Raw genomic sequence first — 17,638 nt, 5'->3', positions numbered from 1 at the left:
AGATTCAAGAGTTTCTTAGTTTCTTCCTTCCAGGACTTTGTTGTTAGTCATCTGGAGAAGATACTTTTAGGCCTGGTATGTGCCAAGAGTACTCCATAAAAAGGGCCCAACTTCTTGGGTCAGAATGTCTGCACCAGCTTTGTTAGTTATGCGAGGTACAAGAGTGCTTCAGTCAGACTGGCTTATGGCTTGTCTTGCAAAGCGGACAGCTGTACCTCCCCTTTACGGGAAAACGAGCCCTTCTATATAAAAGGTAAGGATTTGTATTCCTTGAGACGGAGAACAAATTTTCAGATGAATCTTACCTCTCTATTATGATAGATGTGTTCCTGCATCAGGTGGGAATACAGCTATCATAATAGAGAGGTAATAAATAATAAATTTTTTGTTAATTTTCTGTTTTTAAAGTAATTTGTGTATATGAACCAGAACCTTTTATCATATTCCCACCTCAACCACCCCATGTAGTCATTAATGGTAAACTAGAAAGTTCTTGATGATGGCAGGTGAGTAGGGGCTTCCCCACTCACTCACCTACTCCAGTTAACTAACGTTTTACGAGATGTCAGTAACTGATTCCAGCTTGCGACTGAGGAGTACTCGTGCATAGAAGGCACTGGTTTGTATACCTGGATAAAATACAAATCGTACTTAAGAATTTTGTGATTTTTGTACATTGCTTGTGACTATGCACAAAATGAATAATAATTGCTTCTTTTATTTTTTATTCAAGATCATATCTCAGCTGATTTGATATGTATATTTTTATGTTGATTTATGTTTGCTATACAAGTGTAAGTGTTGCGTAATTAGCTTTTGTGCAATAATTTAAGTGATGTGACCGTTACTGGTGCTAATCGATAAAAAAGAGCAGTTGGTCAGTGTTTGGTTACAGTGTACGTACTAATATAAATTGTACGTACTTTGTATTTAAGGGACTTACCAAGTACGTAATTACGTACTTAGATAACAATTATGCTCTCACAACATCCTAAATTCAAAATTCATGGTATTGTGGCTGTTGCCAAGAAGGGGGAGTGACAGGCCCCCATCCACTGCAATGGGAATGTGGCAGCGGCAGTACTGTACGTGTTATTATTTATGCTGCACTACCAACAAATGTATCTGCACTCCTGGTTCATGATTCGTCGGTTGTTCTTACTGAAGTCAGTGATGTACTAACTTTAGTGTTTTTTGCGCCATTGCCTGTTTTTGATTTGCTTTTCATTTTAAACGGTTAGCTTATTTATTTTTTTTTTTTTTTTAGCTATGTCAGATTTGTTTAGAGCTTCCAGTCTTCTTTATTGTAGCAAAGGCTATAAGACTAGCAGTTAACAGCTTTGTTATGGTGCACATGCCACATGCCTTGTTGCACTAAGTGCGGAGATAGTATGTTTGAGGGGGAGGGTTAGTTGTCCTGAATGCAAGTATTGAGATGATGATAGATAAAAGATGCTCGAGTCTCACCTTAATAACTTGAGAAGAATAGGCTTTTAGGAAGACAGCCTCTTGTGTGAAAAGTAGGGCCTCTTTGAGTAGAGATTCTTCTTCTAAGCTTAAGACAGACTCTAGTCTGGCTCTTCCCTCTACCTCTGGACATAATCTCTCTTCTATCCTCAGTCCTCCTATTCCTCCACAGACTCCTGTGCTCAGCTCCCATGCCTCTGACCCTGATACCATTGTCAGTCTCGTGTCATGATTAATTCTAAGTTTGACAGGAAGATTAATTTAGTTGCAAGTTCAGTATCGGAGATAGGGCGTCCTTACATGTTCTCATAGATAAGTTGAGAAGGTTTCCAGCGACAGTGTCAAGTGGTGTGTTAATGGAGGAGATGGTTTCCCGTCCGTTGGCGCCCCTAGACGAAGGAGACTGTCGCTCTCCCCTGCACCAGTGAGAAGACATACCAGAGGTCCAAGGGGGGCTAATGAGTTTTTCCCAATTTCCCAATGGTTGCTGCCCCAGTGTCAGTCCTGTTGCTAGATCCCTCCCAGGCTTTGACAGACTGCTGTTGAAAAGGCATGTCATTGGATATAGTAGTACGTACTCCGCTCAAGTGCTGTGTTAGTGGGGGGAAAAGGCTTCCTTTCCCATTGGCCTCTTAGACAAAGGTCACTGTCCTGCTCCTTTACACCAGGGAGAAGACATACTTTGGAGATCCAAGGGAGGCTGATGAGGTTTTGCCCACAGGTTACTGCCCCTTCTATCAATGCTATTGATAGATCCCAGGCTTCGACTGACTGTCGTTGGAAAAGGCATGTCATTGGATGCGCCACTCGTTGTTTAAACCTTCTTGGATTCAGATCTTCAGATCACGGCAGTCGTAGATGCTTCTTGGATTCATCTTGGCCATTGAAAGACACATAATGGCGCGGCTCCCGCTTCTCCGTTACCAGTCAAGTGTTACAGGGATACCAATGCACACCCTCTTTTCTCTCACGTAGCTATGATGTGGATCTCTCTGTTTTCACTCTGCTCAGCTGCCGGCACTTCCATGGGGTTTCTCCTTTGTTGTTCTCTTCCAAGGATTCAAGTGCCAGAAACATTGGTCTAGACACCAGTCTTGTCTTGAGGCACCTACTCCAGAGAGATCAGTACCGGCTCCTGTACTCCCAACTCTGGCGCCCTTGCAACCAGTTCTTGCTTCCGCGCGCCAGGCACCAGTTCCAGTACATCCAGTCAGCGGACTCACAAACTCCTGGTTTATTTGTGTGCTCCCACACCTGGCTCCCTTATATCCTTTAAGGAACCAGCCCGAGAAGAGTCTACTTGAGACTCAGAGGTCTGAAAAACTAACCCCTATTAATAATAATAATAATATCCTTTAAGGATACTAAGTGATACCCATACCTATGCCAGCCTTTTTAATTCGATTAATTTAGGATTTATAGCTGTACAAGATTCTGGCATCTAGGCATATAAATTATGCATAGAATGTCAGAATAACATTAGTAGTATTTCATATATGTATTTCTATTCAGATATGTGTTTTTAAGATGATGTAATTGTACGTTTACCTTAAAAAAATAGTGATAAATTTATATCAAAAGTACTAATTTTACAATTCGACTCGAATACTGTAGAGCAGTGTGCTTTTATTCTCTAAATAGTGATAAAAGAATAAGTAAATATAAATTTACAATTAACCGATTAACTCAGAAGAATCATTGTTAGGATTTTCAAGAACTCAAAGTAATTAAATCCAGTAACTGATTACACGCACCCCACTAGTAGACTGGTGGCCTGCGCTTCAGTCCGCACTGCCAGGCATGCTGGAGGGAGAAGTCTAGGTTCTTGGATGTGGAGACTTCACGATTGCCTACATACAGGAAATACCTTTGTATGCTGGCCATGTGGGCCCTTTTCTGTAATGTTCCAAAGTACTGCTGAAGCAAAACTGTTAGTCGAACTTGACTGACAAGAACACATCCACCTGAGGTCCCCCTCAACCAAACTAAACACTTGTTGCAACTCACTACATTTCAACCCCCCACACTTTTGAGTTCTCTGCAAGGAAAATGATAAGTACCCCAGGTTCAATGAACAAAACAAATGCTTTGGTCTAATTACAAAATGTTTTGCCTAAAAGAATTCCTTGACCTTCAAGAATTACTTTAAAGGTAATTATTATATGGCGACTTACACGTAGCCTTGGCCCAATAAGAAATCATAAATGCAAAAGTTTTGCCTAAAGGTATGGTGTAACAATCAAGAATTACTTTGAGGTAGTTATTTGCCGGAGGCTCGCGAATATCCTATGGCTGGTAACAAGTAATAAAAGCAAGTTTGGTCTAAATGAATGATATAACATCAAGAATTTCTTCTTAGGCATCTATTAATTGACAACTTGCACATAGCTTCAGTTGGTAAGTAGAACATATAAGCAAATTTATCCTAGAGTGATAGTGTAACATTTGGTAATTACTTTATGGTGATTATTTATTGGTGGCTTGTGAATAGCCTATACATAGTGAACAATACATGAATGCAATGAATTTAGCCTAATTGAATGGTTTTACGTTCAAGAACTTCTTTATGACAATGATTAATCGGCAACTTGCACGTAGCCTAAGCCCGGTAGACTTCATAAATGCTAATGTTTTAGCTAAAAAAAAATATGGCGTATCATCCGATAATGATTTTTTATGACAAACTATTCCTGGCGACTGCAAGTAGCCAAATTATCTATAATCTGAATTTGAATAATAACAAATGAATAAAGAAGAGACTCGACTTGCTTGAAGGCTATGAAATACGTACACTTTCTGGTAGTTGTGGAACACTATCTGAATCTGGTTATACAGTGGACCACCCGTATTTGCGTTCTCCTGATTCGCGGACTCTCACATTCGCGGATTTCTCTTGGGAACATTTCCCCGCATTATTCGAGGAAAATTCGCCTATTCACAGTATTTTTCTGAGAAATATGCAGAAATTCATGATTTTTTTAATCAATTTTATCATAAGATGCACTTTTTGTAATGAAACACTTAAAAAACCAAGTATACAAATTTTTAGTGGGTTTTTTCTTAAGTTTTAACTACAAAATAGGCTGTTTTTAGCATTTTTATAGGGGTTCCAACTATTCACAGATTCTAACTATTATGGGGGGGGGGGGGTGGGGGGGGATGCCTGGTACGAGAGGACCACTGTATAACTAGAAAATAACAACAAGCTGCTTTATGCACTTGATTTTTAGTCGTAGGAGAAATGAGCTAAGGACCTTCACTCGACAACTAATGCAAGAGCTAGGAATTCTCCTAAATCTCCAGAAATCCCAGTTGGTTTTGACACGAGATTATTTGGGTATGATTCTCAACTCTCGAGCTTCTCAGGGTTTTCCATCCCCCCCAAGAGAGTCGACTTTGGCATACAGATGATTCACAAGTTCCTCTCTCTTTCTTCATGTTCGGCCAGTCAATGGATGAGTGTTCCAGAGACTCTGTCATCAATCATAACCTTCGTCACGTTGGGTAGATTGCACACGAGCGTCCTCCAATTCTTCTTCAAGCCAACTGGAACAGGAAGTCTCATCCGGACTCGGTTGTTTTACCATCACTCAAGAGATTAAATCTGACCTCAAGTGGTGGATCCCTGAGGAAGATTTTCTTAGGCGAGATCCCTTCTCCCTCAAACTCTGATCTAGCCTTTTACTCGGACACTTTGGATCTGGGCGGGGGCAGCCCTGCTAAGGAATCAAGAGGTTTCTGGGACATGGTCCCAGGTGGAAACTAACCTTCACATCAGTGTAAAGGTTGATTCATAATACTCGGGAATAAGTTTTTCGTTTTTTCATGGACGAACAACCTATGGCTCTGTCATATATCAAGAAACGAGGGCACTGGTTCCTTTTCTCTTCTGCCAGGCTACAAAGGAAACTTCATTGTGCTCACTGGAATCAAGTGACCCTGGTTACTCGCTTTATTCAAGGAAATTAAACATCCTGGCAGATGCCTTCCCTCCCTTCAGCATGGTCAGGGAAGTCCAAAACAAGTTTGCATTTGGCAGCAATGCTTTCACTGACTCGCGTCGCTCTGTTCTGGCCCAGAAGGAATGGTTCCCAGACCTTCTTCATCTTCTGGGGTAGATATCCTGCGGTCGCTTCCTTAAAGATAGTGGCTACTCAGACAACCACACTTAGGGAATACCACCAATGGTTGTCCAATCTCGCTCTGACAGGCTTCAGACTGTCAGGAAACTTGTCAGAGTGAAAGGTTTTTCAAGAGCAGCTGCAGAGGCTATTGCAAGGTGTAGACGCTAGTTTACTTGTAATGTCTCCCAGTCAGAGCGGGCATTGTTCATTAGATAGTGCCTCACACATCACATCTTGTCTTTTCAAATGTCTATAGCCCAGACTGTTGATTTTCTTCTATGCTTGAGGACTTCTAAGAACCTTTCTTTTGTCCACCATTAAACATTACCAGGCTATGCGTAGTAGTTTAGATCTTTCAACTGATCAAGATCGTCATGACCTCTTGAAGTCTTTTGATACATCCAAACAGAAGTCTGCAGTGGTATCTTGGAACTTGGATCTAGTCATTAAGTGGCTTGCAGGCCCTCATTTCGAATGCTTTAAGTCCACTTCCCTCAAGAACCTCTTGTGAAAAAACTGTTCATAGTAGCCCTGGCCACGGCTAAACACCTGAGTGCGTTACATGCAATAGACAAAGAGTAGGATTCTCCCAAGGCGATGCAGTCTGCTCTTTTGCCTTGGGCTTCCTAGCCAGGAATGAAGATGCTAGTAAACCATGGCCTCACTTTTTTTCATATCAAGGACTTAATGGATATCCTGGCCCAGACAAAGAAGAAAGAGTCCTTTGCCCAGTCAGAGCCTTGAGGTATTATCTGAGCAGGACTGAGAAGATCAAAGGTCCTTCTAGTAACCTCTGGTGTTCTATCAAGACTCCCTCTCGTCCGCTATCTAAGAACTCCCTTTTGTTCTTCATTAGAGACCTGATATCCAAAGCACACTCCCGGATTCAGATCTTTACCCGTTGCTTCAAGTCAAGAGCTCATGAGGTCAGGGCAATAGCCACCTCCCTCTCCTTTGAGCATAACTTGTTGCTCTCATCTATCTTTCAGTTACCTTATTGGAGGTGCAAGTCTGTCTTCCCATCACACTATTTAAAAGGTATGGAAACAGTATTCGAAAATTGCAGTACCCTTGGTCCGTTGGGGGTGGATGGCATGATATGGGGTGAGAAAGCATTGGAGAAACACAATCTCTTATTTCTCTTCTCCTTGTGGTAAGGATGTCAGATTTTTGAGGAGGTGGGGGTGGGTTACTTGGTACCTGGAGGAGCCACCAGTTATTTGGTAGGTTAATGATTTTTATTATTGATATATGTTGAATGGTGACAGGTTTGTTCTCTAGTTGTTGACAGGTTTGTTCTCTGGTCTTGTTATGGTACTGTGCCCAGAGCAAGGGCATAAAATATTTCTGTATTATGTCTTATCAGCAGTAAGGCAGATCCCCTGTTGCAAGACTCCCACTGGTGTAGTGATTCCCAGACCACTGCTGCGCCACTACAGGTTAATTTGAGTACCACCAGAGGCAGCATCTCCTGCTGTAGCTCTCTTACCAGCTAAGCAAGCGACAAACACTGAGTCTGTTTTAGCCACTCCTTTAGTTCAGTAATAACATTTCTTTAATGCATTGAATTAGATTAGTCCATTCATCCCACCCCCTTGCAATGTGGGATTCAGCCAAGTAATTACTTGGTAAGTTACTTATACGTACTATAAAAATATTTTCATAATAAATGAGTTTTTATATACATATATGGTGATAGGTGGTTATTGCATCATAAAACATACATTATTCCACTATAGTACCAAATAATTACTAAATCAGAGCCCTGGCTCCTCTCCTCTGAATTTTCATGGACTTTGCTGCAAAAATAAGAATGACACCATACGGCTACTTTCCACGTTCCGTTGCAGTGGACGGGCCTGTCATCCCCCCCTTGGCAAGAGCCGCGTTACTGCAAATTTTGAATTTAGGATGCTTGGTAAGTGTACATAAAACCTTATTATAAAAATATGTACAGTAAGTCCTCGGGTTACGCCGGTCTCGACTTACGATGTTTCGTGGTTACGAACGCGCCCCCATAAAAATATAAAAAAATAATATTTTGCGTCGTTCCGTCTTACGCGGTTTAGCGTCGTAAGCGACATAAACAAACGCGAACTAGTTTCCGGGCGCACGGGGGTGGAATAAACGCTTTGTGGGGGAGAGGAACGCGTCGCTTCGCTACGCTCATTCCTCGCCCATACGCCATTTTGGTTGTTTTGTTTACACTGCCTCTCTCTCCCTCGTGTTGTATCGTTTTTGTAACTTTTTGCTCTTTGTTATGGCTCCCAAGCGCAAGGCGAAAACTCTTCTGATGGTAGTGCATCGAAGAAAACGAAAGGCCATCACCATGGAAATTAAAGTTGGACATTATAAAGCGATCTGAGAAAGGGAGAAACGCCAACAAACATTGGCCGCTCGCTTGGCCTTAGCCGTTCGACCGTTGCTACCATTATGAAAGATAAAAGACGCATCGTTGAACATGTGAAAGGATCTGCTCCTATGAAAGCGACAGTGATAACTAAGCAGCGTAGTGGTCTAATAATGAAATGGAAAGGTTATTGGTGCTTTGGTTGGAAGACCAAAATCAACGGCGTATCCAGTCAGCCTTATGGTGATTCAGGAGAAGCGAAAAGATTGTTTGAAGCGTTGAAAAAAGAAAAGGGGGAGGGAAGTGAAAGTGAAGAGTTTGTGGCTAGTAGGGGTTGGTTTATGCGATTTAAGGCTCGGGCCAATTACCATAACCTTAAAGTGGCAAGGTGAAGCTGCTAGTAGGGATGAGAAAGCAGCGAGTGAATTTCCTAAAGCGTTGTCTGAGATAATTAAGGAGGGGGGTTATTCTGCTCAGCAAGTGTTTAACGTAGACGAGACAGGTTTTGTTTTGGAAACGTATGCCTAACCGCACTTACATCGCCAAGGAGGATAAGTCAGACACCCGGTCATAAAGCCACAAGGAGAGGCTAACTTTACTTCTTGGGGGTAATGCTGCTGGCGCTTCAAACTGAAGCCCTTGTTGGTGTATCAGGCTGAAAATCCAAGGGCACTCAAGGGCATTTGGAAGGGTCAACTAACCAGTAATTTGGAAGTCCAACAAGAAGGCATGGGTGACACTTGCAGTGTTTGAGGACTGGTTCGTAAACCATTTTTGTTCCAAGCACCTTCTGTAGGTTCTGCCTCACCTAAAGACACCTGCCCCAACATCTAGTAGTCTGCCTCACTCAGAATCACCTCCTCAGATCAGTAGTATGTTCTGCCTCACCTCAAGAATCACCTGCCCTCAGCTCAGTATATGTTTCTGCCTCCTCAAGAATCTGCCTCATCTTCTGGAGGTTCTTTTTCTCTTCACTAACCTCCCCCAGTCTCTGACACCGCAGCTTCCTCTCCAGTGTGCAAGCCAATCAAATTAATAAAGGTAAGGAATTGTTCATCGTTGTTATTGATAGGTATTTACATTAAATCATGTGGTATTTTTCAATGTTCCGACTTACGCTGAAATCGTGTTACGACGCATCTTAAGAACGGATCAACGTCGCTAACCGAGGACCCCCTGTATACGTATCATGTTTGCAGGGTATGTATTTTTTTTTCTCTAGATTCTTTTGCTTTGGGTTATATATACCCCTTAGTAAAAACAATTTCTTTGTTACTGTTATTTCAGGATGGATAGACTGTCAACTGGAAATGGCAGCTTGAAGATTGAGTAAAATTAGTATTTATATAATAAGAAACAGAAAAATATAAAGAAATACAGGAAATTTTTATATTGCTGGCAAAATATTTTCCTGGAATTCCTGCATACTTTTATTATTTCCTTAACTAGATTACTCTCAGGTTGTTGAGGCGGGCCTTGTGCAGGAATTTATTAAGACAACTCGTGTTGTTGCTTTAATTGAAATTGCAACACAGGAAGCTAAACAAGGTGGAGAGCAGGCTCTCCTTATTTTCCAAACAGCTCGTGTTCCGGTCCATAGTGCTATTGATTTAAGCATTGAACAAGTTCTTCCGATAGACAACAGTCTTAAGTGTGAGATTGGTGAGTATGGTACAGTCATTAGATTAACTTTTTCATTAAACATTTTTTTTTAAGTTTAGGTGTTATAAGATTCTGTCAGTTAGTATGAGTGCTACATCTGTATGACAGAGTTTTAGAGCTGCTGTTGTAGTAGCTTTCATTTTATTATACTTATTAGATCGTTATATTTTGAGTGTTGATACATGTATTTTGCAATCATAGTTTTGATACAGAAAATTCAGGAAGCCATGACTTGGTTATTATTCATTACATCATGCTCATTAGTCAGATGTTGCTTTATTTACATGGAAGAGGAAATCTCAGCCACTCTGATATGTATCACTATAAATAACAAATATTCCATACAGTCTTTATGTATACATACAGGCAGTCCTCTGTTATTGGCGGGGTTCTGTTCCGACAGGCTTGATGATAAGTGAAAATCGCCATTAACCAAAAATTCTATGATTAATGGCACTGAGAGTGCTGATTTTGGCACCAATAACCAGTTAGTGGCACCTCTGTTAGGTATGCATTGGTGCTGATAACTGGAACTCGGTGCAGTATAGCGAGAAAAATTGCTGATTTTATGGTGCCAGACAGTCTCATAAAACTGGATCGCCATTAACCGAGTCTGCCATAAGTGCCGCACTGCTTGTATTTATCATATCATATTTCTCGTGGCCCCTTAAGAGTCAGTTATGATTTTCATTGCATCAAGAGGAAGTCACATTTTCTACTGAATCATGTTTGTAAATTATGGGTACTATATTACACATAAGGTTTTAATTTACACCTGCTAAACAAGAATATAACAAGATGATACAATGAATTGAGTATGAGTTGCTCGGTGATTGTTATACTTTTTTAAGAGCTAGTGCTGCAGCACCTTCTTAGACTTTGAGCCAGCCCCTACCTCGATCCACTGTGAGTGCTTGGCCTTGCACTATGCCAAGGCTATGTATTTTAATTGTTCTGCTTGAGTAGCAGTCACATGACGACTGGAAGGCAGGTGCATAGGACAACCCTTCTTATCATAGCCCCTCAGGTTCATTTACATATAGAGGTGTGCTAGCAGCAGCAGGGTTGCTATTCCTTATCAGCCTTCTTGGGGGAGCTCTAAAGGGGAACTTGTACTTTTTCCACACTTGCAGTGTTCATGCTTTCCAAAGCATGCTCATATAGAGCAGTCCTACACAAGAGAGATATAAAAAAGGAACTCTTCCATGTCATTTCTACGTGGTTTATCGCATGGCCGTGACCAGAGCAAAAGGAGTGGTGTAAGGGATCATTCTTCCCCTTTACCTTCATTCTCAGTTGTGACTGAGTATCAGAGTAGAGGGACAGCCTGCTCATTCAGATTGGGTTCTGACAGTGACTTGGCTGGGTCCCATGTCTTGTTTCCAGTGAGAGGTTTGTCTAGTTCAGGAACCAGGATGCCATAGAGTTAGAGTTCTTGTCTCTCCTTCTTTGGCTGAAGAAGGAGCAGCTTGTGCGCATAGGGATGTCATAGTTCTGGATGGACCATTTCCTCCCAAACCCTTTCAGGACAAGCTGGAGTAGCAGTTTTCAGAGATTATTTTGCTCCTTTGTGAGCTGAATACTATAGTAATATTGGTGAGGCTACCATGGCTTCGGACCGGCAGTCCCACTTCTGAAGCGAAGCCCTTAGTCTGATTTCCAGGTTACAGCTTTCTATGGTATTGTGGGGAGGTGAATTCCCTCATTTGCAGGTCTAGGAGGTTTCCCTTACCTTCAGCAGATCTAGCAAACTCCTTTTCTGCTGCGTGGGATGCAAGGCTACTCCACATGGTACTTGAAGTATGACTACTGGTTGATGAATGACCTTCGGCTGAAGTGGTTGTGACCAAAAGGTTCTTAATTTCTGCTGCAGAGGTTTCTGCGATGGAGACAGGGTGACTTGTGGCTCAACCTCTGGTTGAACACTCTTACAGTTTATATTCTTTCTGGCATCTTGTCTAGAGATGAGGTGGTGGTGATCAGAGGTACTTGGTGTCAAGAGGCAGAGCTCTGACCTTCCTGGCAGACCAGAGTGAAATCAGGGTGATCAAACATATTTCTGGTCATCATTTATTCTTAAGCAATGCCTAAAAAAGGATTTCTAAAAGTGATTTTCAAATGTATACCTTAGGCCAGGGGTTTCCAAACTGGTTAGGTCTGCAGACCCCTGGGGGTCCAGAAGACCCTAGGGCAGTGGGTCTTAACCTTTTTTGGCAGCAACCCAAAATTTTGCACAAATCAACCATGGAGATCCAAGCCTACATAGATTTACAAATTGTCTTTATAAGTAATATTATGATAATTTTCTGCAAACCCTTCGCGACCCAATAAAATTGCGTGGCGACCCAACTTTGGGTCGCGACCTAGGGTTTAAGAACCACTGCCCTAGGGGGTCCATGACACGCTGAAAAATTACTTTTTTTTCCAACTCCAGAAACAAACATATATGCTACGGTAAAAAATATACATCACCGACTCTGTCATTCTATGTCAGTGTTATTGATACTTCGGTGTGCAAGCTAGCTTTGCACATCTTTTATTATAGTATTATTTATATCATAAGATTAATTTCAAATTAATTACGACGTAGCAACTCCATCCTTCACCACCAAGTCACTGTCGCGAGTCTAGTGACTCACCCCAAGTATCCCAGTATGGTAATGATAACTTTTTGATTGGCTGGGATCCTCGACTGGACTCCTCATACCTGAGGGTCCTGGTATGGCCAAGTTTGGGAACCATTGCTTTATTCTGTAATATTTGATATAGACATCATGGAGTTATATTCTTGTTAATTGCATACTATGAGTAGAATTCCTAATTTCTCATTGGTTTTGCTCATAAAGCACAGTACTATTTACAAATTGGTGAGTGTAATTCATGCATAACTTGCACCATAGTGTATAAGTTTTTTTTGCTGCGGTGCAGGATCTTCTACCTTCTGATTTCTGGAAATGAATAATTTCCCCTTAATCTAGCTTTCTACTCGGTTTTTCATTTCTGTATCTGGTCGCCTGCCTAGTCTATGACTTTCATGTCACTCTCAGGTATATCAAATATTCTTTGGCTACTTTCATATATCTTTTTTTAACATAATTCAACTCTCAAGGTTTCCTTCACCTCACAGCCTTAATTTGTTCTTCTGTATGCCTTGATTCGGGGAATATATGTAGAAGGGTATCACTTGACTTCGTCAAGTTCAGTGCTTTTATAATTTATCTTACCAGTTTTTTTATGTTACTCGTGCATCTGTTTTCAAAATTTTTATTAAGAAACTGGAACTAATTCCAGGTTTCTGTCAACATTTTGAGAATCCAGATTGTTTTAAGGCTTAGTGGGAGATATTACATAGACCAAATTGCTAAACCTTTTGTGAAGTCCTTGCAAAGAACTGCACGATTACATAATAAGTTGCTAATTGCTTAGCTTTTCTACGTGACTGGATTGTATAAAAGATTGATGGGGGCCAAATAAATACTCTTTCCTTTCCTCTTAAGTAGATCATCACTGTGTCAAATTTGCTTTGCCAATTGCTTTCTGCCAAAAAAATATTTGGGGTACATAGTGGTACATAATGTTTTATTAGAACCTGATAACCCTTTACTTCTCACATTAGCTTAGTCATTCAGTTCTCTTGACCATAGTCATTATAGTCTCCCTTTTTTGATAAGCATGGAATTGTTTTTGTCTTAACTGATTTTGAGATTTTATGATCATCATATCTTCAAGAAGCAGGCTTATGAATTTTGGGTAAGACCCCATTCTTCTTATCTTATTCTTTTGTCTGATGATCATGACTTTGTATGTTCATTCAAGATAAAGACATGAGGATGCCTGCGGTGGCTTCGGCATTAAAAATGTTTAGTTATATTCATGCATATCCAGCTGTAGTATCATTTTCTATTATATATTTTACATTTGATCAATAGCTTCATATTTGGATATTCTCTCTATTCCATCATACTTTCCTCCCTCTCCTAAAAATTGATTCATAGTGCTACTGTGAGATTTTCCTCCTGTTAACCTTTCAAACCTTTTTACAGTCTATTTCCATTTTAGCACTGAATGACCTTATAGGTCCCAGCACTTGGCCTTTGGCTTAAATTCCATATGATATTCTATATTTGGATATTATATACAAATTCATTTGCTTCTTGCATTTTTGCTAACTATTCTGAATGATAGGCTGTGTGTTTCCCATGTTTGAAATAAAACAGGTAAAATATTAAAACAGGTAAAATATGTTGAGAGTAATGAGTACAGAAAGCAGCTTATTCGACATGCTTTGACCCCTCTTATATGGCTTCTGAAGTATGTGGAAGAAGAGAAACACTCCCAGTGTTGATCAGCCTGTAGTGCCAACAGTATGTGTTTTACATTTCTTTTGTTGGCCAATAATAATTCAGATTTTGCTTGTAGCATTTGATATCACTGGATTTCTTAGCTCATCAGACTGTAGCTGTCAAAATTATTATGGTTTATAATTTCATTTCACAAGAGAAAGTGTCAGTTTTCTTAGTCTTTAAGTCTTTGAAGTGAGAGATACCAAAAATTCTAAAATTTGATAAAAATTGTCAGTTTATCAAATTCACTTTAGTTAAGGAATAAAAGAAAAGACAGGTAATTTATAATGCAATGATCAATGTTTACCATTAATCACAGACAATGAAAAATGTCTAGTCCTTTTTTAGAACAATGACTCATAAACAACTGTTGTTTACACCATGATTTGGACCTGTACATACAAACATTGTTGTGTACACTAATGACCAGTGACCAACCCATGAGAGGAATAAAGATATTAATGATGATTTTCAGCCACCTCACATATGGGGAAGCTGAACAGGCTCTTGCATGTCATTAATGCTGTTCTCAGTGATGGCTCTTTGCTTGTAGTTCTTGTTTTAGGAAATATTAAACTTCTCATTTTTCAGCTTACTGAAACCAGTTGTTTTGCTTTGTAAGTGCTGTATGATTTAGGATGATCAATATTACTGTAGATTTGTGTGGGATCACAAATGTATATGCTTCGAAGGGGCAAGTGATTTTAATCCATCAGTCTGTTAGGTGCTCATTCATGGTTTGAATGTCCCCAGCACACTATCTTATGTCTTGTTGACAAAAGGAACAGAAGAGTTCAGAGAGATTGTCTATGCATGTTTGCCATTTTGTTGGTAATTATCCTGTCATTGATCATGTGTTGACAATCTAGTTAGGAGAACCTCACCAGGTTTTTCATTGTCAGTTTTGAAAGAGTGTAGTTCATTCATATTCTTATTGACCAATCATTTTATTTTGATTGTAACCATCTGCATTCTGATTCCTTTCTTACATTTTTCTCTGCTAGAAGTGTGTTAATAATTTTCTGTCATCTACAAGTTTAACCTTGGCAGCTTTATATGAGTACCTTGGCTTATTATTTATAAATAGTTTTGTATGGTAATGTGTTTACTTGAAAAACTGCCAATTTTGACTCATTGGTAATGTGCTTATTTGAAAACTGCCAATTTTGACAAATTTTCTCCTCAGGTTGTTAGTTTTTGTGAGAAGTATTGTAGCTACTTGACATACTGGTAATCATCTCTCCTGTGTCTGTTGTCTTCTAAGATCATCTCTGCCAGCTGATTACTTTTTCTTCCATTCAGCCTGCTGGAATGCCTACTGCAATTGCTTTTGCAGTTATATCCATTGTATCTACTCGTTCCAACATGTCTACTGCATCCACCTCAGCCACTATGCCTGCTGTTTTAATGGCAGTTCCAGATTCTTTTTCAAGATTCTTCTTGTACAGGGGTAGTGCCACGTCCACTTTTTAGCCTTTACCTCCATTTCTGCTTCCTTTCTTCAGTCTTGCTGCACAATGCCTCATAGCTGTTAGTGCAATTGTGGGTTTGTATCTTTCTAAATTACTATACAACCACTTCAATACCCCTCTTTTTGCAGTCTTAAGTGCTGAATGGCTGAAGTCCTCATTGCATGGCATGAATATTCTTGCTGACTTGATTATCACTGTACTCTCATTTACAGATGAGAAGGCAAAGTTCTGGAGGTTGTTGATATTGGGAGGAAAGGCTTTGACTATCCCCTTGGACCCAAGTGCAGAGTAGGGGCAAATTTTGTCCTGAGATGTATTCTTGTGTCTACACTCTTCTCTTGACAAATTTGTCTGAGAGTAGTCATTCTCAGTACAAAGGATCAGTCTTGTTCTTCTCTAAGCTTTCTTAAGAAGAAAGTGAGCAGGCAGTGGAGAAGAGGATTTCTGATAGTTAGGACACTTTGTCTATGCAGTCTCCTCAGCCTTTTGGGTTATGGAAAGGTATTGTAGCCAAGCCTTTTGGTGTATGGAAAGGCATTGTAGCCAAGCCTTTTGGGTATTGAAAGTTATTGCAACCAAGCCTTTTGGGGTTGCCACTCCTGTGTTTTTTGCTCTCTTGGAAGTGCCTATCAAGTGGAAGGGGTGCCTGGCATCACCTCCTGACCTTGCAGCATTGAGCAATCTCTCAAGGTTTCCTTAACAAAGGAAGAGTCTGGATTTAGTGTCTGCTTGGTCCATATGGTATGGAGTAGCAATCCCATTTAGGTGGAACACAGGCTAGGTTTAATGAAAGAACCAGCCCTGCTGATTCCTTCTTTATTTCATAAAAAGAGGCCACTTATAGATGCCAGGCTCTTGTCACATAGGTTTAGGTTGGGTTAGGGACAGATGGGATACAAGTCTTTTTCATCCCTTTATGCCCTTCCCAAATTGTGCAGTTGTTGCTGTGTTTGTGGTTGTGGGTTTGGATGCAAGCAAATTACACAACCTGGCACCCATCTGAGTGCTCTGGTCTAACGTGTTCAAACTGGGAGTTTTCATAGAGAGTGGTTCAGCTTGGTGAACCACACTGGCACAGGACCCTATCAGCTCCTTCCATAGAAGCAGCTGTATAGAAAGTTACAGGCACCAGCCTTCCCCTGCTTAATGTACTTGGCTGGGAGCTGGCAGTTCTGTCTTTTGACAGACTAACACTTCAGTCTCTTAATTTAGGCACAGACTGATCTGAATGTGGCAGAAATTTTTAACCTCAGATTCTAATATTTTCAGAACAATGCCAGTGTTATTCAGTGTAATTAAACTTCCCTCCTTAGGGGGTGAGTCTCCAGATGAAAGTGAAGGTTATTTTCTTGTAGCAAATTAAGATGAGATAATTTGTATATTTCGTCAGTATATATAGACCTGAAGTCTTTTTATCATCATTCTACCTAGAGCCATCCCAAGTTTTGTTCATGTAGCTGAAGGAAGAATAATCGAGTTACTGACAGGTGAGTGGATGGTACCTTGCCACTCGCCTGCCTACCATCATGTACCTATCTTGTTGCCAAGTATCAGTGACTGAATCGGCTAATGCCAAAGGTATATCCATATAAGGAATTCAGTTTTGCATTAAAAAAAACAAATTGTTAAATTTGTGGTGTTATCATGGAGTTGTTGCACCCCCTATACATATTGATCATCTGCTAACTAGCCCTAGACATCCGAGTTCACCATTTCCCATAGGCCTTACTACTATTAAGGATTAAGATTGCCACAGACACTGGTCCAGTCTTTCCAGATGCTCTTCTTCTACTCAAGATTATCCATCATCCAGACTGTCTGCACATCATTACAGTCACAGCTCGAGCAAATGCAGTGATGGCCTTGAGTGGAAAGTTTTGCCTTAGTGAACAGTACCTTTGGAAGTTTCATCATCTTCCTCACCCTGTTTTCAAGTGACGTGACGTCATCTTTTTAGGTTATAGAAGTATATTAATTAGATTCCATAACATTGCAAAATGCATGTAAGTGAAAATCAGGAAGTAACATGTAAAGTTTTGCAATATCAAGCATGGATTGGTTTGTAAAGTTGTGCAATATCAAGCGTGGATTGGTCGAGTCAAAGAAGCTGACTTGAGCTACATAGTTCGTATAGGCTCGTTAGCCAATTGCTTACTTGATGGAATATGTGCCCCAGGTTGTTTGATACCAGTTATGTCGCCAAATAATTTTTCTGCTGAA

The 17,638-nt window shown here is 40.4% G+C and overlaps 1 protein-coding gene across 1 annotated transcript in view; it reads left to right on the top strand.

The window, feature by feature from the left end:
• LOC135207770 (inositol polyphosphate 5-phosphatase OCRL-like) overlaps positions 1-17,638 on the top strand; it is a 117,447-nt gene that overhangs the window by 36,366 nt on the left and 63,443 nt on the right. Inside the window, 1 exon segment of the mRNA XM_064239594.1 lies at positions 9,402-9,603. Coding sequence (XP_064095664.1) covers positions 9,402-9,603 — 202 coding nt within the window.

This window comes from Macrobrachium nipponense, chromosome 34 (genome assembly GCF_015104395.2).
Source record: "Macrobrachium nipponense isolate FS-2020 chromosome 34, ASM1510439v2, whole genome shotgun sequence".
Lineage (NCBI taxonomy): Eukaryota > Metazoa > Arthropoda > Malacostraca > Decapoda > Palaemonidae > Macrobrachium > Macrobrachium nipponense.
The sequence above is the reverse complement of the archived record's forward strand: the minus strand, read 5'-3'. Positions and strand labels throughout refer to the sequence as shown.